The sequence below is a fragment of the Plectrocnemia conspersa genome, unplaced genomic scaffold, assembly GCF_051122295.1.
Source record: "Plectrocnemia conspersa isolate PC_06_02 unplaced genomic scaffold, ASM5112229v1 ptg000013l, whole genome shotgun sequence".
Taxonomy (NCBI): domain Eukaryota; kingdom Metazoa; phylum Arthropoda; class Insecta; order Trichoptera; family Polycentropodidae; genus Plectrocnemia; species Plectrocnemia conspersa.
Genome location: NW_028277177.1, coordinates 7378416 through 7405635, shown reverse-complemented (window position 1 = coordinate 7405635; position 27220 = coordinate 7378416). Strand labels below are relative to the sequence as shown.

The window sequence follows — 27220 nt, the reverse complement described above, 5'->3', positions numbered from 1 at the left end:
AAACTTGCTTTAGAAACCATATTTTTATTAGCTTACGAATAATAATAATAAACTATTATGCTAATCTCTCTTAGTAAATTGATGAGTGTTTTTATAAATCGATATATTATTGTATAGTTTCGGGTCTCTGTGTATCTGGACAGTAAATGGATCTCTTGGTGCAGAGGTATTATATTAGGTTAACAATATTTACCAGTTGTCATATTATTTAAGATCAGATTGGTATAATAATCCATCTTCTTGTAAGTGGTTAGATATCATTCGTACTAGTATTACTGTCACACTAATAATATCACGGTTAATATAAAACTCATCGTCACTTCCTTAAACATCCATTATTATATAGGCATTCATAATTATATGGATAATTTCTAAAAGTAAATCAATATACATAGTATGTATTTATAAATTACTAATTCTGTTTTACATAATTTAGTAATTTACTAGCTCGAAAAGACTAATATTATTATTTGAGTTGAGTTGTTGAAAAATGCCGATAGTTGTCAATCGCTGATTTGAATAGTGCGAGCGAAATAGCGAGCTCTGCTTGCATCTCGCTCTTTTTTTCCGTCATACTAAAATCGTTTTTATTTCATAACAGACACACAATATTAAGTAAGAATTATGCACAATTAGAGCATATGATCCCGTATCATCCCATATCATAAAAATACAGATACCCTTTGAAAGAAAAATGAGCAATAATTGACGTAAAAGTGTCAAGTATCGCGCCATGGTCTTAACATCGCACCGTGCGTCCATGTCCCGATGAACATTTTTACAATAAACTTATTGAGTAGAATATTAGTGAAATGTGTCGAACAGAAGTTTTTTACCATTAATAAATTTAAATTGGAGTTTTTAGTTATAAAGGGATGATCGTAACGATCCAAATGGTTACCAGACCTGTCTATAATTTGACAACGCATATTTTTAAATTGTTGTATTATATTCTTTCATTTGTTTTATATCATATTATACATAGATAAATAATGAATAAATGCAAATAAATGGTAATTTGGAAACAGAGTAAAAGTGTCACAACGAGCAAACCTGTTTCTGCGTCTTGTCCGGCGCGATGACGGCCAGTTCGAAGGTCCAAGTTCCTTTTCTGGATCTCGTGGGTGACCTGCGAGCCTTGGAGCTCCTCCTGGACAGGAGCGGATTCATGCCCACTATAGACATGCTCCTCGAGATTTTCCTGCCGAGCTTTTTCGTCTTGAGCGAGGAGAAAGACATACTGAGATCTTTCGACATTATCTTCGACTCACTTTCGTCCATTTTTACCGGTCATTTCACTTTCTTGCACACCTATAATTAACGCATTAACACACTCACTCCATCGTCGATTAAATGCACTTTTTATATACTAAAATGAAATAAATAAAAATACACCATATTATTATAAAATTGAAATTTACGATATTAAAAATAACGAAAATGACGTCTGTACTGTTTTTTATGTCATCGGACGCCGGTCGACGTCCAACCGGCGAGCGGCGCGGAACGAGCGAACGCGAGAACGATATCAGCCGAACTGCGCTCGCGCAGCCTACCCACCTCGGTCAGTGGCGCAAAACATTGGGTTCGGTTTGTTTTTCTTTTTGTGTGCACTAAAAGGACATTGTGCGATTGTATATTTTGCCTGCAGATATCGAGTTCAATTATTTTACGTGATTCCTATCCCGTTCTTCTCTACAAAAAAATATCTATAATAACTAACCTCAAATAATGAATTAAACTACAGTTGTCTGATGTAGTTCTACTAACTAACTTCCTTCAGCCCTTTTTATACATATATACAACAAATAAAAGGAACGGAACATTATTATTCAAAGGGACAGGTTGGAGTTTTTTACGCGGCTCCGTTTGTGCTAAGATTTGTTTGCAAATTATTGTTGTTTTTCAATGTTTACAAACATATTAGACATTAGAGGAAATATTCAACAAATGTAAATTAGTAGCAGTGAATTTAGATATTCGATCTAAAAATTCAGATCAAACACCTAAGGAAGAAGCAAAGAAATAACGAAAAGTTAACAACAGCACTAGCTGAATTATATAAATTTAATGTTACGGTAATTTGACAGCTACTTTTATTGCAGCAAAATAAATAAATAATACATGTGCTTATTTCTAAAAGAAAACCTAGAAAAAACAGTCTCGAAAATATTTTTTAAAATATGTCATTTCAATAAAATCATTTTTTCTAGCGAAAATATAATTTAACTGATAGGCGCTAATATGCTGCTCTAAAATGTTTATAAAGCTCAATTTCACAATTGCAAAACGTCCATTTGCTGTTCAAACCCAAACCTAATCAAACTTCTAAAACTAATTATAGTTTTAGAACTTTTATTAGGTCAAGTCTTTGATTAACTCATCTTTCAGTTAAAAATAAGCGGAAGAATAAGTACAGACGGATATCGCATCTCCATAGTGTATCTACATTTCGATATTACACTATGTTTTTATATGTGTGTTGGTCAAAGTATATTCAAACCGAATTTTGGTCGATAGAAGGGCGCAAAAACAATTATCACTTCTCAGAAGTCAAAAAATCACGCCAAAAGCAATAAAATCGTGTCGGCGCCGCTGCAGTGGGAACACTCATTACCGAGGGTAAACACTGAATCTACATAGAGAGCATACCCCTACGCCTATTAGAATGTCGAGGCACCTCGGGTGAATCGCAGATGAAGATGTTTGCAGGCCAATTGCATCGCTTTTTGGACACACCCACAAAATATGTTCACGGCTTAAAATATCCAGACAACCCCAATCGGTGAGATATTTTTCCTTTATTAAGAAAAATATCTGACTGACTGGGCCTGGGTCTAGGCGACAACTCCGGCGATTGATAACCAAAAAGTAGAATTATTATTCGCAGGATAGAATGTATTATCTAGCTAGCACAGTGACGAAAGAATATAATGATCTTTCGTCTATGAGCTAGCATTGTTTCCAAACAAAGGGTAGTAGTTTAGCGGTACTTTTAACTAATTAACGTCTCGGGACAGACGTTCTATAAGTATGGTTCCCAACAGTTCTGGCATGACCGGGATTGTCCCGGAATTGAAATGGCCGTCCAGGACCCCGGTTGAGTTGCAAATTGTCCTCCAATTTCAGTACTCAAAACCTCAGACATTTTTGAATAAAAATTTCCGAGATGATCTTTTTTTAAACTACTAAACATTTTTGACAAAATGTCTGAGATGACCATTTTTTTATTTTTAGCTGTCCCAATTTAGAGACTTATAATTATGGTAAGCCTATTTTTGGGCTATGTGTCCCGAATTGTCTCAGCCTTAAAGTTGACAACCCTAGCAATAAGGTGTAATATTTACAATTATTAACGCAACTGCTTAGTCACGAGATCTCTCTTTTGTCTTAGTAAAAAATACTGTGGGCGCCTTACTTTCGAGACTTGTTTTCGTTTGATCAATATATTCATTAGAATGATTTATAAATTAAAACAAACTGTGCAGCTGGTTGAAACCCCAACAGTAGTACAAATTAGTGCTATAATATATACAATCAAATAGTATTTTTTACATAATTATATAATAATAATAATATTTTAAGATGTACGAAACACGTGACTAGCATTATTTCTTATCCATTTCTTAGGTATAAATCAGATATTGAAATTATGTTGCATTAAAAAGCTAATAATTCTAATCCAAGTAAATTTATACGTATAAATAAGGATAATAATAAATTGTTTAAGTAAACTAAAAATGAATTAGATTAAAATTAATAAGACATTTCCTACGTGTTGTAAATAATCAAAAAATTATATATTTTTTTTATATTACTAAAACCAAGTTCTGTTTTTCTTATTTATACGACAAAAAAATACAGTATAATATAATAAAATGTTACTTATTATTATATTTAATTTATGAACATCCTTTTTCTTAACATATGTTATTTAAAAATGTTTTTTTTGTACTAGGTGAAAGTGTTAAAAAATACTTTTGGTGGTTAAAATGAAACGAAAGCTCTGATCCTCGACTTCCGTGCTGCAATCCCTTTCTCCTCACTCAATTATGCCATTATCCAGATCCATCATATTTAATTACGCTATGCAAAAAATGCATGACTTCAGATTGTATCGTACATTCATAAGTGCGGGTTTTGTATTTATTCTAGTGGAAATATGAGATAAAAATACTAGCACATGTCTAATAAAATAATAATAGAATGGCTATTAAAATATCGATAAAGCGCGTTTCCGGTGCACTTTACATTCAACAAGAAAGCACGTACAAATCATATGTGCGATAAGAAACGTTATAGAAGAGTAGTTTATAACATCTCGCTTTTTTTACTACCTTTTTTTCATTCATAACCTAGCATAACTGGTCATTTTAATCATATAGCAATTGTTAACAGTTGACAACAACTGCATATTTAGATATTATGGGTGCAAATAAGAGTTATCTGTCGATTTGATCGTTTTATGCTACTGAAATTGACAAAAATTAATTATCGTTCGTTTTTTGCAGCAATTTAATTAAATAAATAGCATTTTCAAATAAATTAATGCCTTTTTAATTTAATTCGTATATTTAAGTAGTAACAACTAAAGGGGTATGTATATTATTTTTTAAATATATTAAGATTTATTTATAAAAATGAATAGGAACATCTCTGCATTGTAGCTATAAGTAAAATGATTAGAATTATATTTTTAATTTAATTTTATCCGCTAGGTGTCTCTAGTGTTTGACGTCTGTCAAATAACCTCGAACTCACTTTAAGACGAGTGCTGATAAAAATCGTCAATTAAACTTGTTGTTCTAGATGTTATTAGTCATTACATTAGAACACTTCTATTATCGGTTGTGTAATAGCGTGATCCAAATATCTTATATATCTAAACCAGAAATATGAACGGGGCAATTCTGGTGTTTAATGCGACCAGGCGTTTGGCGATGACTCTATCGGGACCTCGAAACTATTCCACGAAAGCCATATCTCTCGTATACTCCGAATACGGAGATCCTGTTAAAGTTATTCAACCAGTAGAGGAAGAACTAACCCCGCCTGCTCCCGACGAAGTCTTGTTAAAGTTCTTAGCGGCTCCTGTAAACCCAGCTGATATAAACACAATCCAAGGTAATTGAAACCAATATTAAGAATCATTCTGATATTAATATTATTTTAATTTAGGTAAATATCCTGAAAAACCTTCATTGCCAGCTATCGCCGGTAACGAGGGCGTAGGAGAAATCCTGGAAGTCGGATGTGCAGTTAAAGATCTACGTCAAGGCGATAGAGTCATACCGGCTAGAACGGGATTAGGCACGTGGCGAACCCACGCCATATTCTTGGACAAAGATTTAATCAAGATTCCCAAAGAACTACCACTCGGTCAAGCGGCAACCTTCACTGTGAACCCCTGCACTGCCTACAGAATGCTCAAAGACTTTAGGAATTTAAACACCGGAGATACTGTGATACAAAACGGTGCAAACAGCGCCTGCGGTCAAAACGTGATACAGATTTGTAAAGCGATCGGAGTCAATACGGTCAACGTTGTGCGAAACAGACCTGAGATTGAGGAATTAAAAAACTATATGATCGGAATCGGAGCTACTCACGTGCTAACGGAAGAGGAAATTCGAACTTCCGATATATTCAAAAGCGGAAAATTAGAACGACCTTTGCTCGCGTTGAACTGTGTCGGCGGTAAGAGCGCTTTAGAAATCATGCGGCAGTTGGATCATAGCGGAGCGATGGTTACTTACGGAGGAATGTCTCGCGATCCGGTCACTATTCCGACTTCTTCGTTGATATTTAAAAATATAACCGCTTATGGCTTTTGGATGACTCAGTGGAGCAAAGATAATGCAAGCAACGAGAAACGTAAACAAATGTTTGCCGAATTGACCGAGCTCATGTTGACCGAGAAATTGAAAGCTCCTCAACATCAGTTCGTTAAATTTAATAATTATAAGGATGCTTTAATGAACACGTTATCTATTCAAGGATTTATTGGGAAAAAGTACATCATTGACTTTGAATGAATAAATTATATATGTTTGTATACTAAAATAAAACGATAGAATTAAACGTTGCTTTTATTATTATTATTATTATTACATAAATTTGTGCACTAGATTAAAACAAATATCACAAGAATGGACGGATAGTTATTTTATTATATTTTAAACATCTATCTAAACCAGCATCTCCCAAATGGAGTTTTGTTGGAAAAAAGTGTGCATTAACTTAATTATAAACAAAAATCGCAAGAATTTAGTGAGTTATTTAATTACATTAAATTAACATTTACTCTTTCGAGTCATTAGACAAAATCGCCAAGAGATCTTCGTGCAAATCAATCTGTGATTCACAATCAAATTGTAAATCATCCATCTTGCTCACTCCCCTTTTGGAATCTTCCATTTCAAACTTGCAACTGCTAGACGTAGCCGTCTCGTTTTTCACATTAGTACTTTTGCTGCTTTTCTGCAAAAAATAATGTTTGAATCCACTCACTTTAATATTATTCCTCAGTCCCTCTCCCAAAAAATCTTGACTAAGGAAAGAAACCTCCGATACGTCAGCATTCAGAAACTTCTCTTCCTCATTTTCAGCATTTTCATAAGAATAAATATTACCGCCCAACGAAAGTAATATCTTAGCCATATTTTCATCAGGATTGTTGATGATAACGAACGATCCATCGCTCCGTTGAAGCCCTAGCCTCAATAACAAAGACACTTTTGTGTGAAAATCGTTCAGCCAGGATAGCAACGAATTCCTCATAAACACTATTCGTTCTTCTTGCATTTGAGCGCCTGCAGTATAAATTTTAGAACGAAACGCTTCAACTTTGGACAGAACCGGATGTCCGGGTAGCAATTCCAGTATTCCCGATAAGTGACGATCGGTCAGCACGAATAGCTCGTTCGGTTTGATATTTGTCAGTTGCCATTTGAAGACCATTATCATCAACTCCCATAATTTGTTCATGGAAAAGCGGTCTAATCTCATCACGGATACAGACGCTATGTCCTCCATCAGTTGTCTGATGTGTGTATGCCTTCCGAGTTGCGGTGCATCTTCTAGTTCTTTTATAAGCTGCTCGTTGAATAGAACTTCAATAATATCCGAAAGAACTAAAAACAAAATAAATATTAAGGAAATGGTTGAATCATATTAAAGAAAACTATTTAAATCTGCGCTTAGTGGTTTGATGTGTTACATGTTCACTCACTTTGTATCTCTAGTCTCTATTTAATTATTGTAAATCTGCTGATTTAAATATAATTTTAATGTGATAATTAGGAAATATAGTTTTAAACAAAAATTGTAATTCAGGAATTACAGTGTGATCCCGGGTAATATTTATGCAATAGGTCAGAAACTACTAATACAACCTATGTAAAATATATATTTAGATTTAAGTAACTATTTATTATTTCAAATTTACTACATAAGATTAGCAAAAACAAAGCACATTTATCTACCGTATCTGTTAAAGAAATTGTTAATATAAAATCAACTGGAAAACAAAAACATTTTTTAATAGTCTTATTTCAAATTTTCTTACCGTACTCCACAGTTTTTTATAGAAGTTTCAGAAGAAGGAAAATATTAATATTCCGTATCTTTAAATTAAACCATTTCACCCGTGCCAGCACGGTACTCCGCCTTTAGCAATTTAATATTGCAAAAGTCAACTAGGCAGTAGGAGAGACGGAGACCTCGATGCTACATTCACCTAGAAGACTCGTAGCATGGTTGGCTGAAGCTCTACGAGGCATGTATGAAGCGGTAATTAGGCGACGCAGGAGTGACGTATTTTGTTTCATCGGGCGGATAAGGTATTTGTTGATTCTGACTACTACATACTCAGCATCGGCAAGGTCTGCAGTTTACGTCTATATGGTATGGAAACTGTTAACGTTTCGACAGCTGCTGCGTGTACGAAAGAGAGAAAAGGGCAGTCGCAAAAGTATTTCCCTTTCCCGTATATCCCGTGCATATATTCCTACTCAAAATTCATGTTTTTCAAAAAATAAACAAAACTTTTCTAATCGTTACATATTTGTGAAAAGGAAACTTTTTACCGAAAACATTTAAATTTTCTTGAATGTTTTTTCAGCATGGAAACACTCGGCGAATGCCTACCGGTGACGGCCGTGGAGCGATCGATTCGTTGCGCTGCCAACCTTTGATGTAGTACGTAGAGGAGTTCACCACCCAAATTCGCCACGAGCAACAGCGGCGTCGACATGGTCTCCAGGACGAAGAGAAACAAGGACGTACACGTCGTAATGCAAACTGTCTGCGCAGAACGACAAGCTATTCACTTTTTCAAAGCGCAAATTCGAGGGCGGAGCGCATGCGTAAAACATACGAGCTGCCGACATAAGAATAAACAACTTTAAAATAAAATTTGCTTCCCCTTGAATTTGACCATAAACATGCATAGCATTCAATGAAATACTATAAACTTTAATTAAATCGAAATACGAAAAAAACGACCTCTTACTGATCAACTTTTACTCCCCCTTGAAAAATTGAAAAAGATATCTGGTTATCCCTCAAATAAAATCTAAAAATATAATCTCGAATCTATTCTATACATATTTATTTAAATATGTTATTTTAGTGAAATTATATCGGAATACATTTTCATCGGTAAATATATATTTTTACCAGTGAAAATATAATTTATCTGGCAAATGCTAATAAAATGATATGATTTCAACTTTTCCATATGTAGTAATAAATACATTTTCTACTCATCATTATTTATTTACATGCGATGCAGAAATGTTACAGTGAATATGGGGGGCGCTGCGAAGGCGCATCACCGCCTAGCCGATGCCGTGGAGCCGTTCTCTGGAGACGGCGATTTTGACAGGTGGTACCGGCGCCTCACGATTCTGATGGACCTGTACCACGAAGACGTCGTCGCTAAGTGGTTGGCTACGTTCCTCCGGGGCCGAGCGTTCGACATTTTCGTTGACTTGCCTGAAGAGACTCGCCGCGACGGAGCGCAAGCAGCGGCCGCCTTGAGCTTGGCGTTCGGGGCTGGCCGGTTTGTGTCGTATGGTCGGTTCATCCAGCGGCGTTGGGAAGCCGGCGAAACTGTCGACGTGTTTTTGTGCGAGGTAGTGTATGTGCCTTCGGAGAAAAACAAAGCTGACGTGCTCACCCGAGTGAACAGCCAGTGGGTGAAAAGTGAAACGTACGCGATTTGTGGTGTCACAGTTGACGAGCTTCACCAAATGAACCATCTGGGGGTTGACAGAACATTAAACCTAGCTCGCATGGTAAACACGAACACTACGCGAGCGGAAGTAGAGAGATGCGTCAGGGCATGTGAAAGATGCACTACCATAGACCCGGCGCCGGCAGCCCATGAAGAAGGTAGCCTCGAAGTGTCACATCCATGGGTTGGACTCGCAGTGGACTTCACGCACTATGGGACGGCACTGTACTTAACGGTAGTGGATTGTGGCCCGGGAAGATTTGCGGTGTGGAGGGAGGTCGCTGGGGAGAGTGGTGATTGTGTTGTGAAAAACTTGGAGCAAGTGTTTCGGGAACGCGGCCCGCCCCGAGAATTGCTCATGGACAATGGCACTGCGTTTCGATCCCGCCTTGTGCAAGAGCTGTGTGACCGATGGGGCGTGTGTTCCAGGTTTCGGGCAGCCTACAGACCGGCAGTCAACGGTATTGTAGAGAGGAACCACCGGACGGTGAAGCGAATCACTGCTAGGAGCCGAATTTCACCATTGCAGGCCGCATTCTGGTACAATCTAGCATCAGAGGAAATGAGAGGAAAGACCGCCCCATCTTCAGCTGTTTTCGCTTATCAGTGGCGCGATCCAGCAGCAAAGACAGTGACGACGCAGCCCGTGGACGGGTGCCCATTCCGAACGGGAGACGCGGTCTTCGTGAAGCCGCCAGGGGCGCGCTGTACGACGGAGTGGCCCAGAGGACGCGTCGACAGCGTCGTTTCCACGAACAACGTCGTCGTGGACGGAATGCCCAGACACGTGTTGGACCTGCGCAGAGTTCCGGAGCAGCCAACGTCGGTCACCGGAGAGTTGCCAGTGGATCACCAGGATCTGACAACTCTGTTTGAGACAACGGAGGCTGCAGAGCCAATGCAGACCGAAAGGGACCCGCCAGCAGCAAAGAGGAGTCGTGTGCAACGGACCAGAAGGAGGCCTGCGCGGTTTCAAAATTTTGTGTTGTGATGTGGACATCAGCGGAGCGTGTAGTGTGATGGCAGCCCGGATGCGGGGGAGAAAGAGTAGTAGCAACACTGGGTGCAGGAGGGACGCACGTGGACGGAGCGCGGGAACATGGGGAAGGACACGCGCACCGCAGAACAACCACATTGACAGTAAATAAATTGTGAAAAATGTCTTCGAAGCAACAATTTTAACTGGCAAATTCAAAGGCAAAGATGTGCTACTACCACGTATATCAATAATTCCAACAAATATACCATTCCTATTCAAACGATTGCAATTTTTAATTAAACTGACTTTTGTAATAGATTGCTTTTGAAAAATCACTTATATAGATATTGAAGAAAAACTTTTTCAAAGGATTTTTTAAAAATTGGTACATCTCAGTTATGAGTTTTTGCAATTAGTGACTTTTATCAGTACATAGACGGTATATTGTACATTTGTTAAGACATTGTTATATATTAATTCATTGTTTATAAGATCAACGCCCTTCGTAAGAGTTTTGATCCAGCATAGTTATTTTTAGAGTGTAAAACGACGCGATTACCCCTGTACTGCTAATTAGCATAATTATAATTAATATGGGAATCTCCTTTGTTCGTCAGTATTCCGACAAATAACTTTAAACCATACGGTCAATCATCTGACCGATAAATACCGATTTTGATCGAGTAGCCGCGAATTTATAACAATATTGTATTTAAGGAAGTTTGGCAGTTTTGTTTGCAGTTCTTTCTATCAATACTAAAAGAACTTTAGATTAATAATATAGCGGAAATAAATAAATTTAAAATTGTATTTTATACGTTTATTAAAATTAAATAAGCTCGGAGTTGAATATTGCATATTATGTAAGTTACGTTTGTTTATTTTAATTTTAAAAGAATTAAAATAAAGATAAAACTTAGATTTAAAATATGTATATTCTCTTAAAAATAAATATGTATGTATGGTGGATAGGTATACGATGCTGTCGCGCTGCAAACAGCTTCAATTTACATATACATATTTGTACATATACCATATTTATGAAACTCATACGGGAATTTTTTTATTTTGGGATGCTAAGGTGTGCTAGGTTAGAATGCAGAATAATAAGCTAATTGAAATAAAATAAAAATAAATATTTTTAAATATGCAATGATACGCGATTATTTTTTCACGATTTGTGAAAACGGGACTTTTCATATCAAAAGCAGTATTACCCGATATTTTTTTAATATGGCAACACCGCTTAAAACGTCCATTTAAAAGTGCCGGTGACGGCCGCAGTGTACGTTCTTTTGTGCAGGAAGCGAGGAAACGAGGAAGTCGTCACGAGAGGTGCGAAGAAACGGCCGTCGACGATGAAGGGAATAGAGGAGATCCACGCCGAGGCGTTACGCGAACTTTCTTCGCAAGCCTTCGACAACGTCGCCTTCTCTAAGCAAATGGCGAACGACGACAAAGCGGAACGCGTGCGCATAACGTACGAGCTTTTAGATAAGCTGAAACTGTTGCCAAGAGGAGAGGCTAGGGCGAACCAGTCGGGTAAGTCCGAGAAGGCCGCAGCGGAGCACCGCGTGCGGGGTAATTCGCTATTCCAGCTCAAGAAATATAAACTGGCCCGTCGATGCTACACGGAAGCGATCTCCCACGCTCCCGGCGGCTCTCGCGAACTCGCCATGGCTTACGGCAACAGGTCGGCTGCCATTTTTTATCTCGAATTTTACGAGACTTGCGCGGTGGACGCCGATCGGGCGCTCGAACTTTTGAATATCGACGACCCTCTTCGAAATAAGCTCGTCGAACGGAAGAAATCGTGCTTCGACAAGAAGGACCCCGCGCTGCCAAAGAATCCTCCGACAAATCCGCTTCTCGGATTCGAAACCAAAAACGCCGCAATACCGTGCGCCAGCGAATCGTTGAAGATCAATCACGACGCCCGCTACGGTCGATACGTGACTGCCGCGGAAGACATCTATCCCGGTACGATCCTCGTTGTTGAAAAACCATACATAACGCTCTTGCTGACCGACCAATACTACGATCGCTGCTTCGAATGCTGCCAATTGACAAAGGCGCCTATACCTTGCGTCAGCTGCGTCTACGCCAACTACTGCTCTGTCGCCTGCAGAGATCGCGCCGATTCCGGTCCGCACAAATACGAATGCCCCATCATGGGATTCCTCGTTAAGATGGATTTTACCAAGATCGAACTCTTAGCTCTCCGCACTTCCATAAAAGCTAGAATGGAACACGACTCGTGGGGTGCGCTCCGTCGTGTCGTCGACGCCGTCGAATCTGCAGAACCCGCCCAAAAGGGATTCTTCCAAATTGAAAACGGAATCAAAGTGTACGACTCCAAGTATTACCAATCCGTTCACTCGTTAGAGGCTAACGAAAAAGATAGAGATCCGTCCGATTATTTCATGAGAGCCGTTTCGTCCGCGGTCTTCGTGGATCTTCTAAAAAATACTCAGTTCTACGATGGCAGCGACGAAGAAGACATATGGTTCTCGGGAAGCCTCATCTTTCATCATTACATGACGGCGGCTTCCAACATGCATAGTCTGGAATGTCTCGTCGAAACCGACGGTTCGTTCCTCTCCAATCAGCACTTCGCTTCCGCTGCTTATCCGTTCCTGAGCTTATTCAATCACTCTTGCGCCCCCAACATCATACGGGTCAATTCCGGAATGTCGGTCACCCTCATAGCGATGACGCCGATTAAAAAGGGAGAACAAATATTCGACAACTACGGGTGATTAAATAATTTAATCATTTTCATATATCTCGCGACGTCATATTAATGTGAGTTTTTTCTTTTCAGAGAACACTATGCCTTGCACGAATTCATGCATCGACAGAAGTCTCTGATTAAACAGTACAAGTTTAACTGTGTATGCAGAGCTTGCGTCGGTCAATGGCCCACTTTTCACAATCTCAACGACAACTCTGTGCCGAAGACTAGTCTGAGGTTCGAATTGAACCATGCGATTCTTAGTAAGTTGCAAAAGGGCGATAAAAAGGTAGCCGCTTCCACCTTGAGTAACTTATTTAAGAGTGTGAAATTTCTGGATAAGTACGCGCCTTGCAGGACTCTAGCCGTACACGAGGAGACCATTAAGCAATGTTTAGCTCTATTCGGCGATGTGGCTTATGAAAAATAGCACTTTAATATACTATGAGCTCATTTGGTCTCGAATATTTTTAACGGTTATGCCAACCTTGATGCCAAATTTAAATACGTCATGACGATGTATAATACTATTTTTTTTATATATAATATTCGTTGAATTATTTCAAATATGATATATATATATTTATATAATGTTCCTATTGTACGAGTGTTGTTTTTCTAAATACGTTGTCTATTTTTATCTAATAAGTGCCATGACAATTTTATTTTTAATAAACATTTTTTAATGTAAAACTGGTGTTTAATTTATATTAGCTTATCCAAATATGGCTCCATTTTCTGGAATCCTAACAAGACCGGTGGTCTACAACGGGTGTGTAAACTTATTTTGTGAAACAGCAGATCGTAAATATTTTAGGCTCGAGTCGGAAAGCCAAATTTAATTGAAGTTCAAAAAAAAATTTAGCTTTGAAATTTTCAAAAGCAGCAAGTTTTATAATTTGGTTATCATTGATCGAACAAATATTGTTGACACATCGCACACGATTTAACCCTTTCACTGCAGTTGATAATTTTGCGCGCCATTTAGGAATTTGCTAATATGTGCGGAGCACCTATTTATGCCAGAAGTTATTTAGATACTACATTAATAAATTAAAATGATTTTCAACTTTGAATTATACAAAAAAAAAGTATTACAAGGTTTAATTGGCGATTTTTTTACTTCTATGGGTGTCATCTGCAGTCAAATGGTTAAGAAAGAGTAAGTGTTGAATGCTATGATTACACGAGCTTAGTGCTTCTCACTCGTATTTTTATCCACGTCTAAATAAGTACTAAGCAACAAGTAAATCTGACAAGTACAAGTGAATAGAGATGAGACTTATTTACTAAGCGACTAGCAGTCACAATTTTAATAAGCACTTGTTTCTCGCAGAGTCGTCTAAACAGCCGTGACAAGTGTTTAGTGACAAATTGAGATGGCAAGTGAGTGCACATGTTCGTTTTTTGGTTAGTTTATTTTTGACTATGGCGGCAGAAATGTGGAATTCCAATACATCTTTGGAATTCATTCAGGAATTCAAATTTTATCAATGTTTGTGGAACCAATAATCATCTATATATAAAAATAAACACACGAGGGAGGCAGCATACCAGGAACTTGTTGAAGAGATGCTTATTACTGGTTTCTTTTTCCGAATATCATTCTATATTATCGTAAATTGGTTGACATAAATGTCGCACCATAAAAAACTCTCATTTAGAATCGATGCTGACAAATTCTAGAGTAGTCACACATACGGTGTTCGTATTCTGAACTATCATTTTAGGACTTATAGCATTTTGCAAAAACTGACAAATATTTTGTGTAAATTGAATATTTACGATCCAAAATTTCTCATTGATATTGTATTTGGCGAGTGCTCCCACCAACTTTTAAAATTATCAATAGTGTAATTTTTTGTAATATGACAATTTGAAAATTGCGATTATTTCGCACTTTTTTCGATTGCGCGCAAATATGTCTGCTGTACGTGTGTTTTTTCGCGTAAAAGTGCAGCACTTTAGGTGTTAAGTAGCAGGAGCTTGTAATAGTATTTTACAATTCATTTTTTAGATGCCATTAACAGAGGAAGAATGGAAAAAGATTGCCAAAATTTTGCGAACTATATGAAAAAGGCAATTTAAATAAACCAAATACAACGCTATTGCCAAATACAGTTGAAACATTTCCTTCCTTATGTTTTTTAAAAAAAAATAATGAAGCTGTACCCACAAATTGCATGCAATACTGAGCGAAAAACATTTAACTACTAACTATCACGAGCTAGATCGGTTGTTGAAGGTGTATAAACATAATCTGCTCCAGCCCCTGAACTTCGAGAAATTATTTATTTAGTTCTCGGCGGTATTTTGATTTTAATGTATTAATTTTTTTAATATCGTTGGTCAGTATTGTTTGATTATGTACTGAATATCATAAGAAATGACTTAACTTCAAAACCATATAATAGACACAAAAAGCCAATATGCTTAAAAGAAAAGTTACGTTACTCTCAACTGTGTTACCCGTGACTAGCGAGGTCTCAGTGCTGTACGTATGCGCGCCTACTGCGTTTCCCGAGCTGTTCAAACAAAAGATATATTTTTCTTTCTCCATTTGATTATAATTTATTTGTTTTTTACGATTATCCGCACTATCCTCATTCCCAATTAGTGCGGATAATCGAGGTTATGCTTGGCTTCACACTTCCATTTTAACAGTAATTATGATCCGAGATCTGAACTTGGGGTGTATTGAACATCCACCGTACACCAAATTTCACCACCGGTGATTTTCACATCTTCGGATGCTTAAAAAGGCATGCAGAGAAAAGAAGTCCGTGAAAAGATTTTTTTCTAGTTAATCACAGCAGATTCGATATTTTATTTATAAAACTGCGCTATTGATAATCGGCCCTGGATGAAAAGTTATCGAATGTTAACAATAAAAATATTTTTTAATTTATAAAGTAAATTTCACCGATTCCCAGACTGCTTTCAGTTTAACGTCTTAATACTTACTTGTAGGTATCGATTGTGTACTGTCTAATTTACTCCGTTGTACTACATTGGGTTCACGTCTGTCATGTTACAAAGGAAGATTTATAATTAAATAAAATATGTAAAATTTGCATTTAATATGTAAGATTCTACATCATACATATAGATTTAGTTTATATGATAGAAAAGGTTTATAAAAACGCGTATTTGTATAAATAATAATATATTTATTAATAGTGAGTTAAATCAAAACGTCAATAATCCATATACTTTATGTATGTAAAATTTTCGCTTATATTTAATAAATTAACATAATACATTAAATAAAACTACACTAGAGCACAGCATTAGTATATGCAGACTAGAAATGATATTTTCAACTCCATTCTTCTCCCCGTTACCCACAAATGTCACTCTTCCATGAACATCTGGAGAAATAGGACTTTTATGTTGAAGATACGATACTATGGTGTCGACGTCGTAGTACTTCATTACTTCGCTCGAAACTGAATTATCCTTAAACGTGTCGTATCCGTCTCCTCCGTTATACAAAAATATCGGTACCAACACTTTGTAATACTTATCGTCTTCTAAATCTGAATATACTGGAATTTTACACAGTCCACAGCGTGCTTTTGCCGAAACGACCCTCGATCCTGATGGTTTTGATAGATCATATGATACAATCAAACCGGAGAACTGTAAAAATGAACCCGGTGCCTCTATTAAATCGTAATTGTACACGGAGACCTCCAAACTTTCTCTTAAATACTTTCCGCTTATATTAACGGCTACGATTGGATTATCGAATGGCAAGACAGCCAATAAGTCGGCTTTTGTTATATTTCCGTTTGTTCCTTCGGCGTCGATGGAAGTTCTTATGCCGCCGCCTTGCATAATCGCTATAGGTGCATCAGTCCAACCATTGTCTCCTTCATAGTCCAACATGTATTTAAAAACCATAGCATCGGTTAAAAGGTTGCCTATATTGCATTCTTGGACTCTGCAAATTGAACCAGGTCCGCCGAGTAAAACGTTTGATACTCCGACTACTTCTTTTCTCAACGCCAATATGCCTGGTCTGTACGTTTCTAATAACTCTAGTACGTCTTTATCTTGAGGTATAGAATTATTCAACAATATCGGCTCTCCGTCGAAGCTGATCAAGTCTCCGTTAGAATCAAATTTAACGTGAAGCCTACCCAAATATTTTGTATAAGCGTAAGCTTGCACGACTGGAACTTTCTTTTTAGACGGCTGTTCGACAATTGTCGGGTATGGTCCTTGAGATTCTTCTAAATCGGGAACCTTTCCATTCCATAAAAACGTATTGGTATGTCCGCCTATGACTAAATCTATTCCTTCTACATCTCTAGCGATTCTTTTATCGGTCTCAAATCCAGAATGCCCCAAAGCTATTAATATTTTGATATCATCTTTTTTAAGTCTATCGACTTCTCGCTGAATTGCCACTACTTCGTCTTCGTATTCCACTCTGTTCGGCGATACTAAAAATTTAGTATCGGGAGTCAAATAACCAATGACACCGACTTTCACGCCTTCAATTTCAAAAATGGTCGACTTCTTCAAATTCGCTTCTTTTTCCAGATCCGGCTCATTTTGCAAATCAATATTAGCGCACAGAATAGGACACGTTAAGTTTTCAACGAACGGAGTCAAACCACTAACGCCATTGTCGAATTCATGATTTCCCAAAGACTGAAAAAAAACATGTAACAAGTAAAGTAAAACAAATATAATATTTTTAATTTAGGGTTAGAGTTTTTTGTACTAACGGTAAATAAAACCTTATAAATGGATGCTAGAATTATGAAATATTTTGTTTATTGATATTAATTTCAATATATGAAATAATAATTTCAATGCATGAAAAACGATAATACATAAATTACCTCACTCTTTGCTGAAATAATAATAGAAACACTTCTTTTTCCTTATAAATGTCATATTTTTATTCTCTTTATGGCTTTTAAATTTATTTTCGTTGTATTATTATCCTATTGCTATCGAAACAATCTAATTGGACTTCTTCAGTGCCTATATTAATATAAAATTCATATTAATTAAATCTGATATTATTCTTACATTGATAATTCCCAAGACTGCTAGTAAAAGTTGTAGCTATTTACATTTTGATGGCAAGTTGTGTGATTATTTCAGACTTGGATGCTGAAAGATTTGTTTGATATATTTATATTTTATTGCACAACTTATTTTTTATACCAATATCCATATGTAATTCAGGTTTCAGTATTAGGAGGCGGTGTTGAATGCGCAAGAGCTCACTGACAGGTGATATAGAATTATTTTTGCAGTGGTGACATTGTAAAAATCGTGGAGTACTAGAAGAAGTCTTTGCCAGTGCCTCTCGAAATGCATTAGTGTGTGTCAAAGTGAGTTTCTCTTGTGCTCCGCTCTCTCTGATCTCTGTTCTGCCTCATTTTATACTTTTAAAAAGTTTATTTAAACCAATTAGGACGTATTGTCAACATTAGTATCTCTCCCTCATAATTGTATGATATTTCATTATCGTTTTCTGTAAGTGTTTCTTATATTTTTTCATTAATGAGTAAGACATTTTTTGTATTGTAATATTTCATATATTGCAATACTATACTGAAATTAGATATGATAACAAAACTATTATATTACCGAATTTAGTTGAACAAAGAATTTGAAATTCTAGACCTGTGTTTAAGGATCTATGAAACATTAGCACTAAAGAGCATCAGCTATCCGAGTCTTAATTATAATGTATACGTACCACAGCATCAGGTTTGATTATGTTGATAAATGCAGCAGCGATCTCCCATTTATAGACTGTGAACCAAACGGTACCGGTGTATGTATCACCAGCATTTAAATACAAAACTGGTGGACTTTCGCCTTTTGAGGCTTTCAACCGGGCGTCTCTCACTCTGGAATTAATTAAATTTATTAGTATACTTGTATATTGAAAAGTATAGTTGATCTAAATGTCATATATACACCTGTTGGCTACCCTAGCAAATCCGCCGTAGCATTTTCCATTCTTGACGTCGTTATCGTTGCACGTTGAAGAAAGTGCAGACGTCTGCTCGAACCTTGCGTGCATATCGTTATTATGCAAAATAAGCAGTTCGAAGAATTTATCTGTATGGTTAATTGTAACAGCTGACATAGAATTCTTCGCCAATAATGACGCACATATCACAACGAATAATAAATGCATCTTCATCGTATTGTAGAAATTTCTGTAACAATATAAAGAAGAAAAAAAAAGTTAATTTTACAGCATTGCTAAAAATTGAGAAATTCATTCCAGGTGCAACATTGCTTAAGTAGCAGTTTGCAAAAATGTGCTGTAATACAGAATATTATATTTTGTACACTTATTTACGTATATAGTTGAGTTGTGTATTTAAAAACTGTTTTGCTGATAACACATTTATATATAGAGCAACCCTAATAATAGTCGTATAATTATTAAAATATAGTATGTCTAACTACATATTTGTTTCGATATCACTACTTTACATAGTAATTGTTGATTGTGTTTATCCCTTTATAATGTCGTATTTCAAGGTAACTTTTACAATAAAATAAATAATTCAGAAGAACAGTCGCTCAATGTGATACGAATTGACTTGAAAGTTTAATGCTTCTATCGTGCTAAAGTTTATGTTGCAATGTCACAAACGAAGCACTCTATGTACTGGCGTATAAATCGACTTCTCTTATTTCTGCTGACCTAAGTGACAATTAATCAATGCAAAAGTAATACAACGAAACAATACTAATCGAGAATATAGTTTTAATTATGATAATACAAGTACATTCCCACAATTACATATTATATAATAAACATTTAAATAGATACTTTATATAATCAACTAAATTAGTAAATAAAAGTGAACGTTAAAATCAACAAAGTTATCAAACATTATCTTATTGTTTTAGTTAAAACTTTAATAGAGCGCTATGTTACTGTTGTAATCTCATTTCATATGCATAAATAACGCTATCAACCTTAATTGCAGGAAAATGCTCAAATTAGATAGACACATGTATACAAAAATAGTAATTAAATTGCAATGGTGTTCGACAAGGACATACCTTATCGCCGATTTTATTTAATTTACTCTGGAAGGAAAAACAAAATATTGAGAATATGTATTTTACGAAAGATGCATATAATACTTGAAATTGTGGTTTATAACATGCTTAGTTAATTTACATTATAAATTAAAGTTCTGGGGGCAATCTGCGTTAATGGTAACGAATTACAACAAATAAGTAAGATATGAGAAAAATTTAATGTAATGCTACTTTTGCCTTCTATTTAAAGGACTTCCTCTAAATATTGATGTATTACATAATATTAAAAAAGAGACAAGAAGTTAGTGACTATGGAACGACGCGAACGAAAACTGCATTGTTGCTCCACTACGCCTGCCGACAGTGATATTTATAAAGATATTTGTGAAGAATATCTTCAACGCCTCATAGGTATATTTCAATTAGATATTGATAGAAACACATGAATGCAGTTTCTTCAACTAACACCAGGCTTTAAAACGACTCTCAGTCTTCGTGTTCAGATTCATAACATATTGGTTGCAATTTAATTAAAAAATTAACTTGAATGTAAAAAAATCCCCTCGACAAAAGTTGCAAGAATCAGATAAATTTCAGTATGTAATATTGTGTAAAGATATTTTTTAGTAATTATTGCGTATTAAGCTATCTGAAAAATGACGATAAGTTCGATAGTCCGCCATATTGTTTCAAAATGGCGGAGATGCAAAACAAAATAATCGTAGCTCTGTTAATAAATTCGTAGAGAAGAGCTCAAAAATTATTTGAAACATATTTATTATCAAAAAATGCTTAATATTCTTTCACATACATAAATCTACCCATTTTTTGGCCAGTGTCGATATGACTTTTTACTTATATATAATATAATTCTAGTTTAGAACATAATAAAAAAATTGTTTTATGGACTAGAATCAATATCAGACATGTTTACTATTTACGGGTTTTCACTATAAAAATGTAGATAAGCATATGTAAAACTAGTATTAAAAAAAAGATGTTAGTTATTTTATATGTAGACTTTTCCTAAGATAAGTATATACAATTTCGACAAACACGATCAGATTTATTGGCAATTACTGTATGTAATTTCGTTGTTATTGTTAATTGGTGCATTACAATACCTCAGCTTTTTTTAATAATCCGGAAGATTACAATACTTATTTGGTGTGTCATTGCAATTTTACTAAGATTATTTTGTGGACATCATTAACTCAACTTTACGGATATATCATAATTTAATCTATAAAAAACGACTATAACTGCGCAGTTTTCCGTCAGTGATGATTGCTTATAATGTTTCACTTCGTGTTTTGTGACGAAGCGAGGATTTCTACATTTGTCGTGTATATTTTACAAATACAATTACTTGGAATTGACATACAAAACCGTGAACGTCACATCGTTTTGTCAGCGAGAACGTTTCGCAACATTTCAATGGATTCAGAAGAATCAGCAACTTATTTGATACATATGCAAAAAAAATCTGCACTCGAATATATACCTCAAAATATTTACGATAAAATCACATATGCAAATAACCACGTTTGACGGCTTCGTTGTTATTATTGTAGATATTATAATCTGTACACGTTTATGTGACAATGGTGTGACAGTAAAAAATAAATTGTATGGAGAGAACAAAATGACCATGAAATTATTTATTGGAACGAATTTATGTCGGTTCGTCAACAACTGTGTCAACATTATTAAAAATGCTCCTAAAGACGAAATCGACATTGTTTTAATGTTTCTGAGCGCGGGCGAAACGTCAAAAATTGACGTGCTATGAATTTATCATAAGTAAACTACAAACACACGTATGTGATTACGAAGGGCTAAAGAATTCACCCTTAACGGACTAATAGTGGTTGAACTGTTCGTGACAATACGTGGATCGAATAATTTAACCAATAGAACCTACATTGAAGATTGATAGATTATTTTATGTTTATTGAAATTGCTGGTTTAGAATTTAAGGGCTTGACCTTGTCCATCTATTGTAAATTTTCAATCCCTACTTTAAACAACAAATATTTACTGAAAAATTATTGTATTTGATTTTGAATTATGATTTTTCATTAGTACTACTTTCTAACAACGTGATACTACAGTTGAAACGATTCAAAAATCTTCGAGACACTCGATAGTGTGAAAGTTTCGTCAATAAATAAGTTATCTATTAACTGATAATATAAACCATTAAAGATATTTACGACTTGAGATTCGCTTGATTTTTTCTCAGAAAGCAGAAAGTATGATTAAAATCTTTAACAAAAGTATAACCGTAGAAGTAACGGTTCTTTTGTGATTCAAAAATAAGTATCCTCTTAGCTTTTCATGTTTAATATGAATAATAAGGTCAAGGACAGAGAATAATATAGACAAATAATTCAGTTTTAAATGCAAGAATTGAAAAATATTTGCTTTTAATTTTTAACTCCAATTTTGAGCAGTCAGAAGATCTCTGAATTTTGAATACGTACTCTAGTTTAAAAGTAAAATAATATGTCATATAAATACAATTATTGTTTCTACTCGAGAAATATTTATTGAAGAAAAGTATAAAATTAGGTTTTCATTTTTTTAAGAAATTTTCTGAAAAATATGATATTACATTTGTAAGACATAATGAAGATGATGATAGTTTTACTGGTTTTAAAATGCGGAAATAATTTTGAATAAATATTTTCATGTATTCAAAAGATCGTAAAAGTATACAAAGATAAGAACAATGACATACTAAATAATCGAGATCACATTTAATGTTTGAGCATTATTAACTGTAGAAGAGTACTGATTTGTTTTAGGTTGTTTATAAAATATTAATATTAGTTAAGGACGTAAAGAATTTATATTTAAAAAAAATAATAACCATATCTATAATAATATGTATAGTGTTAAATATATTTTAATATAGCTAAAATAACGTTAAACTGAAACTTAGGAAGCAAAATAATCCTGATTATGTTAGAGAGGAAGAGACTGCTTAACAAATTCCATCTAATGCAGAAGAGCAACTAAATTTGCCTATGACAAATCTAATTTTACAGTCTGTTTGTAATAATGGTTAGATTCTTACTTAATAGTTTAATCTTTATAATGTATTCGAAATGACTGGCAAAGTGACAACTCGGAGATGCGTTGTATATAATACAATTAAATATACATCTTATATTAATTTAGCGTAAAAACAAATGTATGTTTTATTCTAAAAAAATGTATTATGTAGTTTAAAAATATATATCATAAATAATTGTTACTTAAAGTGAGATTTAAAAAAAAATATTATCGAAAAATAAGTATTGTCTTCTTCTTTCAGTGGCAAGGTCATTTGATCACGTACTTAAATTGCCATTTAATGTTAGATATAAAAAAAATCAATTATCAGTCAATTATATTTATGAAATTTAGATGAACTTTACTACTACGGCCGGTTTCACACGTGCCGGATGGATTTGCCCGGCACCGGGCTGGCGGCGTGTAGTGGGGGTGGTGTTGTATGGGCAGCGTCGGGCCGGCGCCGGATGGATTCGTCCGGCACGTCTGAAATGGTAGGTACTAGCCCATACAACACCATCCCCACTACACGGCGCCGGGTGAATCCATCCGGCACGTGTGAAACCGGCCTAACTCTCCATGGTGAACAAGGCAGTAACGTAAGATGATAATATAGCGTTAAATACATGGACTTACATCTGGATTTCAAGTCTAATGTCAACAATCACGTTTTTATACTTTAATGTAAAGGGCTTGCCGTCATTGCGGTCTAAAGAAGGAGCGCGCTTACCACAAAAAATCTTAATATACAAAAAACATATGCCTGCTTGATGTGGAGTAACATCAGTTATACTGTTTTTTGTTTTCTAAACTACAAGTCATTTGATAAAAAGATATAAAAATAATATTTAATACACATTTTTTGACTAAATTTAAAAACCTTTAAAAACATTGTTATTTTTGTACCAGAAAATACTATAAAAATATTTCGCATAACCCACTAATCTCGTTTATCGGAGACAATAAAAACAACCTTAAATTTAAATATAAGTACATATTGTTTTAGACTTTTAGAGGCCGAAGACCATATATCAATCTACCAAAACTTCACCAAAATGTACTTAAATTAGCACTTAATCCATTGTTTTTTATTTATATTTTCTTTCATTTTAATAGTAAAATATTTTTAGTTATTTTCCTTAAATTATAACCAACAACGTTTTATATTATATTCATATTTTTTTATTATATTGTAGCTAATAACAAAATTGTAAGCAATAAAACGGCTATAAATCAGTTACATAATGGTATGTTTGTAAAATTAATTAAAATATTGAAATGAGCACATGAGAGACTTAAAGAATTAATACTCACATTTAAGGCATGAAGAACATCTTAATTATCTAATTTAACACAATATTTTTCCGTTTCGAACAATATCTAAAAAAATCTATAGAATATTATTACTTATTTTCTGAACAAATGTCAGTTAAGATATTTTTTCATTGGGTTATTCATATGAAATAATTTCCAATCATTACAAATGACTAGCAAACATTGGCAAAAAAATATATAAAAATAAATCTTGCAGTTCGTCTAACTCTTTTTTTGTCAGTGCATTCCATCGATATATAAGTTTTGGTGACATAAACTATTAATTGAGGTTAATCATACATTAATTGCCACATTGTTACTCTTGAAGCCTCATTTTTAATTAACAGACATGTTAAAAAAATGTAATTGTTGTTTACCTCTCATTTTTAATTGACTAATAAAATTACACACATTCTTATATACCACGCGAATTATTTGTTTATATTATTATTATAAATATAAGTTAGTCAATAAAAAATAAACTATAATGTAAGTAATACTAAAAATATCATCATTGGATAGTCAATTTAAAATCAGGTTTTATTCAACGCGAGGTTTATATATCAAAGCAAATTGAATTTGATCAATGTTTACTTTTATTGACTAACGTGCATGAAGCACAATAAAGGTTCACATATCTGAATATTACTCATATCGCATATGATATTTTTTATTTGTTATTTTAGCATCATAAAAAAATAATGTTAACGTATTATAAATAGTATGTATGTGATTTCATCTATAACTCGTTATGACGATACCAATTCCAAACTGATTGCAATCTACGGTTTTACTTTGGTAATAAGGGTTAATAAAACCACATTAAAAACACGCGATCTGAAAGTTTTCAAATTATAAATGTACTATTTTCGAATCGTTATCGAACGAAATCTTTACGAATGGAGCAATCGATGTTATGTAAATGGTTCATACAAATCATAAAAACACGTTATTTTTATCGTTCAATGCATATTTTTAACTATAATAGTTTACATATAATTGATAGTTCTGTATAATGGTGTTATTATTTTTATATTATGTCATTAAATTTAAATCACTTAATTTCACTTTGAATATTTCACAACTGATAAAAAGAATGAAAGATAGAGATGCAGATATATAATTGGTTAACCACAAATTTAGTTCTTAAAAAGTCGGCTATTATTGAATTAGAACAATTACACTTAAATCCATCAATATGTATTTTTTATGAAAAGTACTAAAAGTGTTAATATAGTGTAATGAAATAAAATACTTACATAAAATTAAAATATCACTATAATCCTTGAACTGTCTTATGTAAAAGAAAATAACAAAAAAGTTTGGAGGCAACCTCAAAGTTTAGCGGACAAGTCCACCTGCTTTGGGCCACCGTACCTGTCTGTGTGTTGTCTGCTACGAGGAGCCTTTGAAAAATACAATTTGTTACCAGGGGTTGCCAACCGTAATATATATTTTAATTTTATAATTCGGTGTATTCTTATTAAAATTAATTTATTTCGGTTTAATTATATACAAATTATTATTTTTCTTAAATATTATATCTGCAGGGTTTCATTGATTTATTAATTATACTGTATAATTATATTTTTTTACTAAATGAAATTAACATTTACTCCATTTCATATTGTTTTTTTAATTAACAATTTACTTTCAATATTTTTTATTAATAATTACGATAGATTATGGTGTATTATGCATTTTTATACATACATTAGAGATGCTAAGCATTTGATAAGAATCATATGTTTAAGTTGTTTTGTTTGGCTACCCAGCGTATTTATTACTTTGTAAATAGCGTCAATTAAAAAAGGTGCTTTCAAACAAACCGTCAAGAAAAATTATCATATAAAAAACACGCAAGAACAACTTGAACAATACACGCGACAGATAAAAACCATCACGATAGACGAGTGATATAAGTCGCTGACTATTGACCTGAAAGACCTGGGCGCAAATCCCATATGAATCTCAGTGTTTATAAATTTCTATCGTGCCTGAAAGATCGAAATTAGTTATTAAATATATACAAGATATTCTCTATGAGCTGAAGTAGATCATTAAAAGAGAACTTTCAATACTAGCTCGATTTTAATTAATCATCACGATATTCATCTGTGAGATTAGGTAAAACTAATCTGTGTTGATCAATCAAAATTATAATTATATAATAATCAGTATTTCTGATTTTTCAGACACGATAGAAATATAAAAATACACTTAGGACCATATGAGAGTCGAGCCCATGTCTTTCAAGTCAGTGTTCAAAAACCATACATCTATCGTGATTGTAAAAAAATGACAGCGTGAACTCTTCCGCATTCGACACCGCCGCCCGACACTGAAACCTGAATTGCATTTGTATATAAGTAAAAATATATTTATTGCTTTTTATTTTAATTTTCCGTTGTAGCCTAACAGGAGTAAACTAAACGTAAATATGTATCAACTGGGTAAGTCAATCAAACATAATAAATATTAACAAATAAGATTAAGGAATCGGTAACATCTATAAAATAGTTTTAAATTAATATGTTACTTATAATTTAAAATCAATAGATGTCACTTTGCAGTTGGGCAGGTCTTTATAATAATAGTACATTTTATAAATAAAAATTCGAGTCTGCTGCCGTGGCTGGGTTACCAATCACGACCTTACGGACTTTATTGTATGAATGTCAAACAAATATTTATATCAAACCAGATATGTATATTTCTATAAATTTTTCAATAATCTTTAAAAACATCAAATCAGATTTATAAATAATTTATGTTATATTTAAAACCATCCAATATTCATTAAAAAAATATGGTAATTCATTTGATTACACAAAAAAATTAGAAACATATTTTT

General features: G+C 34.3%; 5 protein-coding genes across 10 annotated transcripts in view; 2 read left to right on the top strand and 3 right to left on the bottom strand.

Annotated features, from left to right (window-relative positions):
* The window catches only part of LOC148227172 (uncharacterized), a 252069-nt gene extending 250528 nt beyond the window's left edge, over positions 1-1541 (bottom strand). For all 6 annotated transcript variants that reach the window (XR_015812021.1, XM_088202500.1, XM_088202495.1 and 3 more), the window contains exons 1-2: positions 1454-1541; positions 1054-1369 (exon numbers count right to left, since the gene is read on the bottom strand). Coding sequence is in view for 2 of the 6 variants with exons in the window: in XM_088202495.1 (XP_088058621.1) it covers positions 1054-1281 (228 nt within the window). In the remaining 4 variants the exon portion in view is untranslated. The remainder of the gene's footprint in view (positions 1-1053; positions 1370-1453) is intronic.
* A 3168-nt stretch (positions 1542-4709) lies between these two features.
* Positions 4710-6081, top strand: LOC148227171 (enoyl-[acyl-carrier-protein] reductase, mitochondrial). The gene is made up of 2 exons (XM_088202504.1): positions 4710-5124; positions 5179-6081. The coding sequence occupies exons 1-2, from the start codon at positions 4896-4898 to the stop codon at positions 6033-6035; spliced, it is 1086 nt and encodes a 361-aa protein (XP_088058630.1). The 5' UTR covers positions 4710-4895; the 3' UTR covers positions 6036-6081.
* OSCP1 (Organic solute carrier partner 1) lies at positions 4727-8355 on the bottom strand. The gene is made up of 2 exons (XM_088202505.1): positions 8149-8355; positions 4727-7133 (listed from the first exon to the last, which is right to left on the bottom strand). Exons 1-2 carry the CDS (start codon positions 8252-8254, stop codon positions 6301-6303), a joined length of 939 nt encoding a protein of 312 aa, XP_088058631.1. The 5' UTR covers positions 8255-8355; the 3' UTR covers positions 4727-6300.
* A 3100-nt stretch (positions 8356-11455) lies between these two features.
* On the top strand, positions 11456-13644 carry LOC148227169 (protein-lysine N-methyltransferase SMYD4-like). The gene is made up of 2 exons (XM_088201767.1): positions 11456-12972; positions 13042-13644. Exons 1-2 carry the CDS (start codon positions 11576-11578, stop codon positions 13379-13381), a joined length of 1737 nt encoding a protein of 578 aa, XP_088057893.1. The 5' UTR covers positions 11456-11575; the 3' UTR covers positions 13382-13644.
* A 2456-nt stretch (positions 13645-16100) lies between these two features.
* LOC148227168 (protein 5NUC-like) lies at positions 16101-25749 on the bottom strand. Its single transcript, XM_088202506.1, has 4 exons — positions 25626-25749; positions 18906-19148; positions 18680-18833; positions 16101-17613 (listed from the first exon to the last, which is right to left on the bottom strand). The coding sequence occupies exons 2-4, from the start codon at positions 19130-19132 to the stop codon at positions 16201-16203; spliced, it is 1794 nt and encodes a 597-aa protein (XP_088058632.1). The 5' UTR covers positions 19133-19148; positions 25626-25749; the 3' UTR covers positions 16101-16200.
* Between the last annotated feature and the right edge of the window lie 1471 nt (positions 25750-27220).

Bases quoted from the DNA above. Each gene is read 5' to 3' on its own strand.
- LOC148227171 (XM_088202504.1), top strand. From the start codon at position 4,896: ATGAACGGGGCAATTCTGGTGTTTAATGCGACCAGGCGTTTGGCGATG. The intron at 5,125-5,178 runs GTAATTGAAACC...ATTTTAATTTAG, and splicing joins TGATATAAACACAATCCAAG to GTAAATATCCTGAAAAACCT.
- OSCP1 (XM_088202505.1), bottom strand. From the start codon at position 8,254: ATGTCGACGCCGCTGTTGCTCGTGGCGAATTTGGGTGGTGAACTCCTC. The intron at 7,134-8,148 runs GTAGGCATTCGC...TTTTGTTTTTAG, and splicing joins TCGCTCCACGGCCGTCACCG to TTCTTTCGGATATTATTGAA.
- LOC148227169 (XM_088201767.1), top strand. From the start codon at position 11,576: ATGAAGGGAATAGAGGAGATCCACGCCGAGGCGTTACGCGAACTTTCT. The intron at 12,973-13,041 runs GTGATTAAATAA...TTTTCTTTTCAG, and splicing joins CAAATATTCGACAACTACGG to AGAACACTATGCCTTGCACG.
- LOC148227168 (XM_088202506.1), bottom strand. From the start codon at position 19,132: ATGAAGATGCATTTATTATTCGTTGTGATATGTGCGTCATTATTGGCG. The intron at 18,834-18,905 runs GTGTATATATGA...AATTAATTCCAG, and splicing joins TTTGCTAGGGTAGCCAACAG to AGTGAGAGACGCCCGGTTGA. The intron at 17,614-18,679 runs GTACGTATACAT...GTTTTTTTTCAG, and splicing joins TAATCAAACCTGATGCTGTG to TCTTTGGGAAATCATGAATT.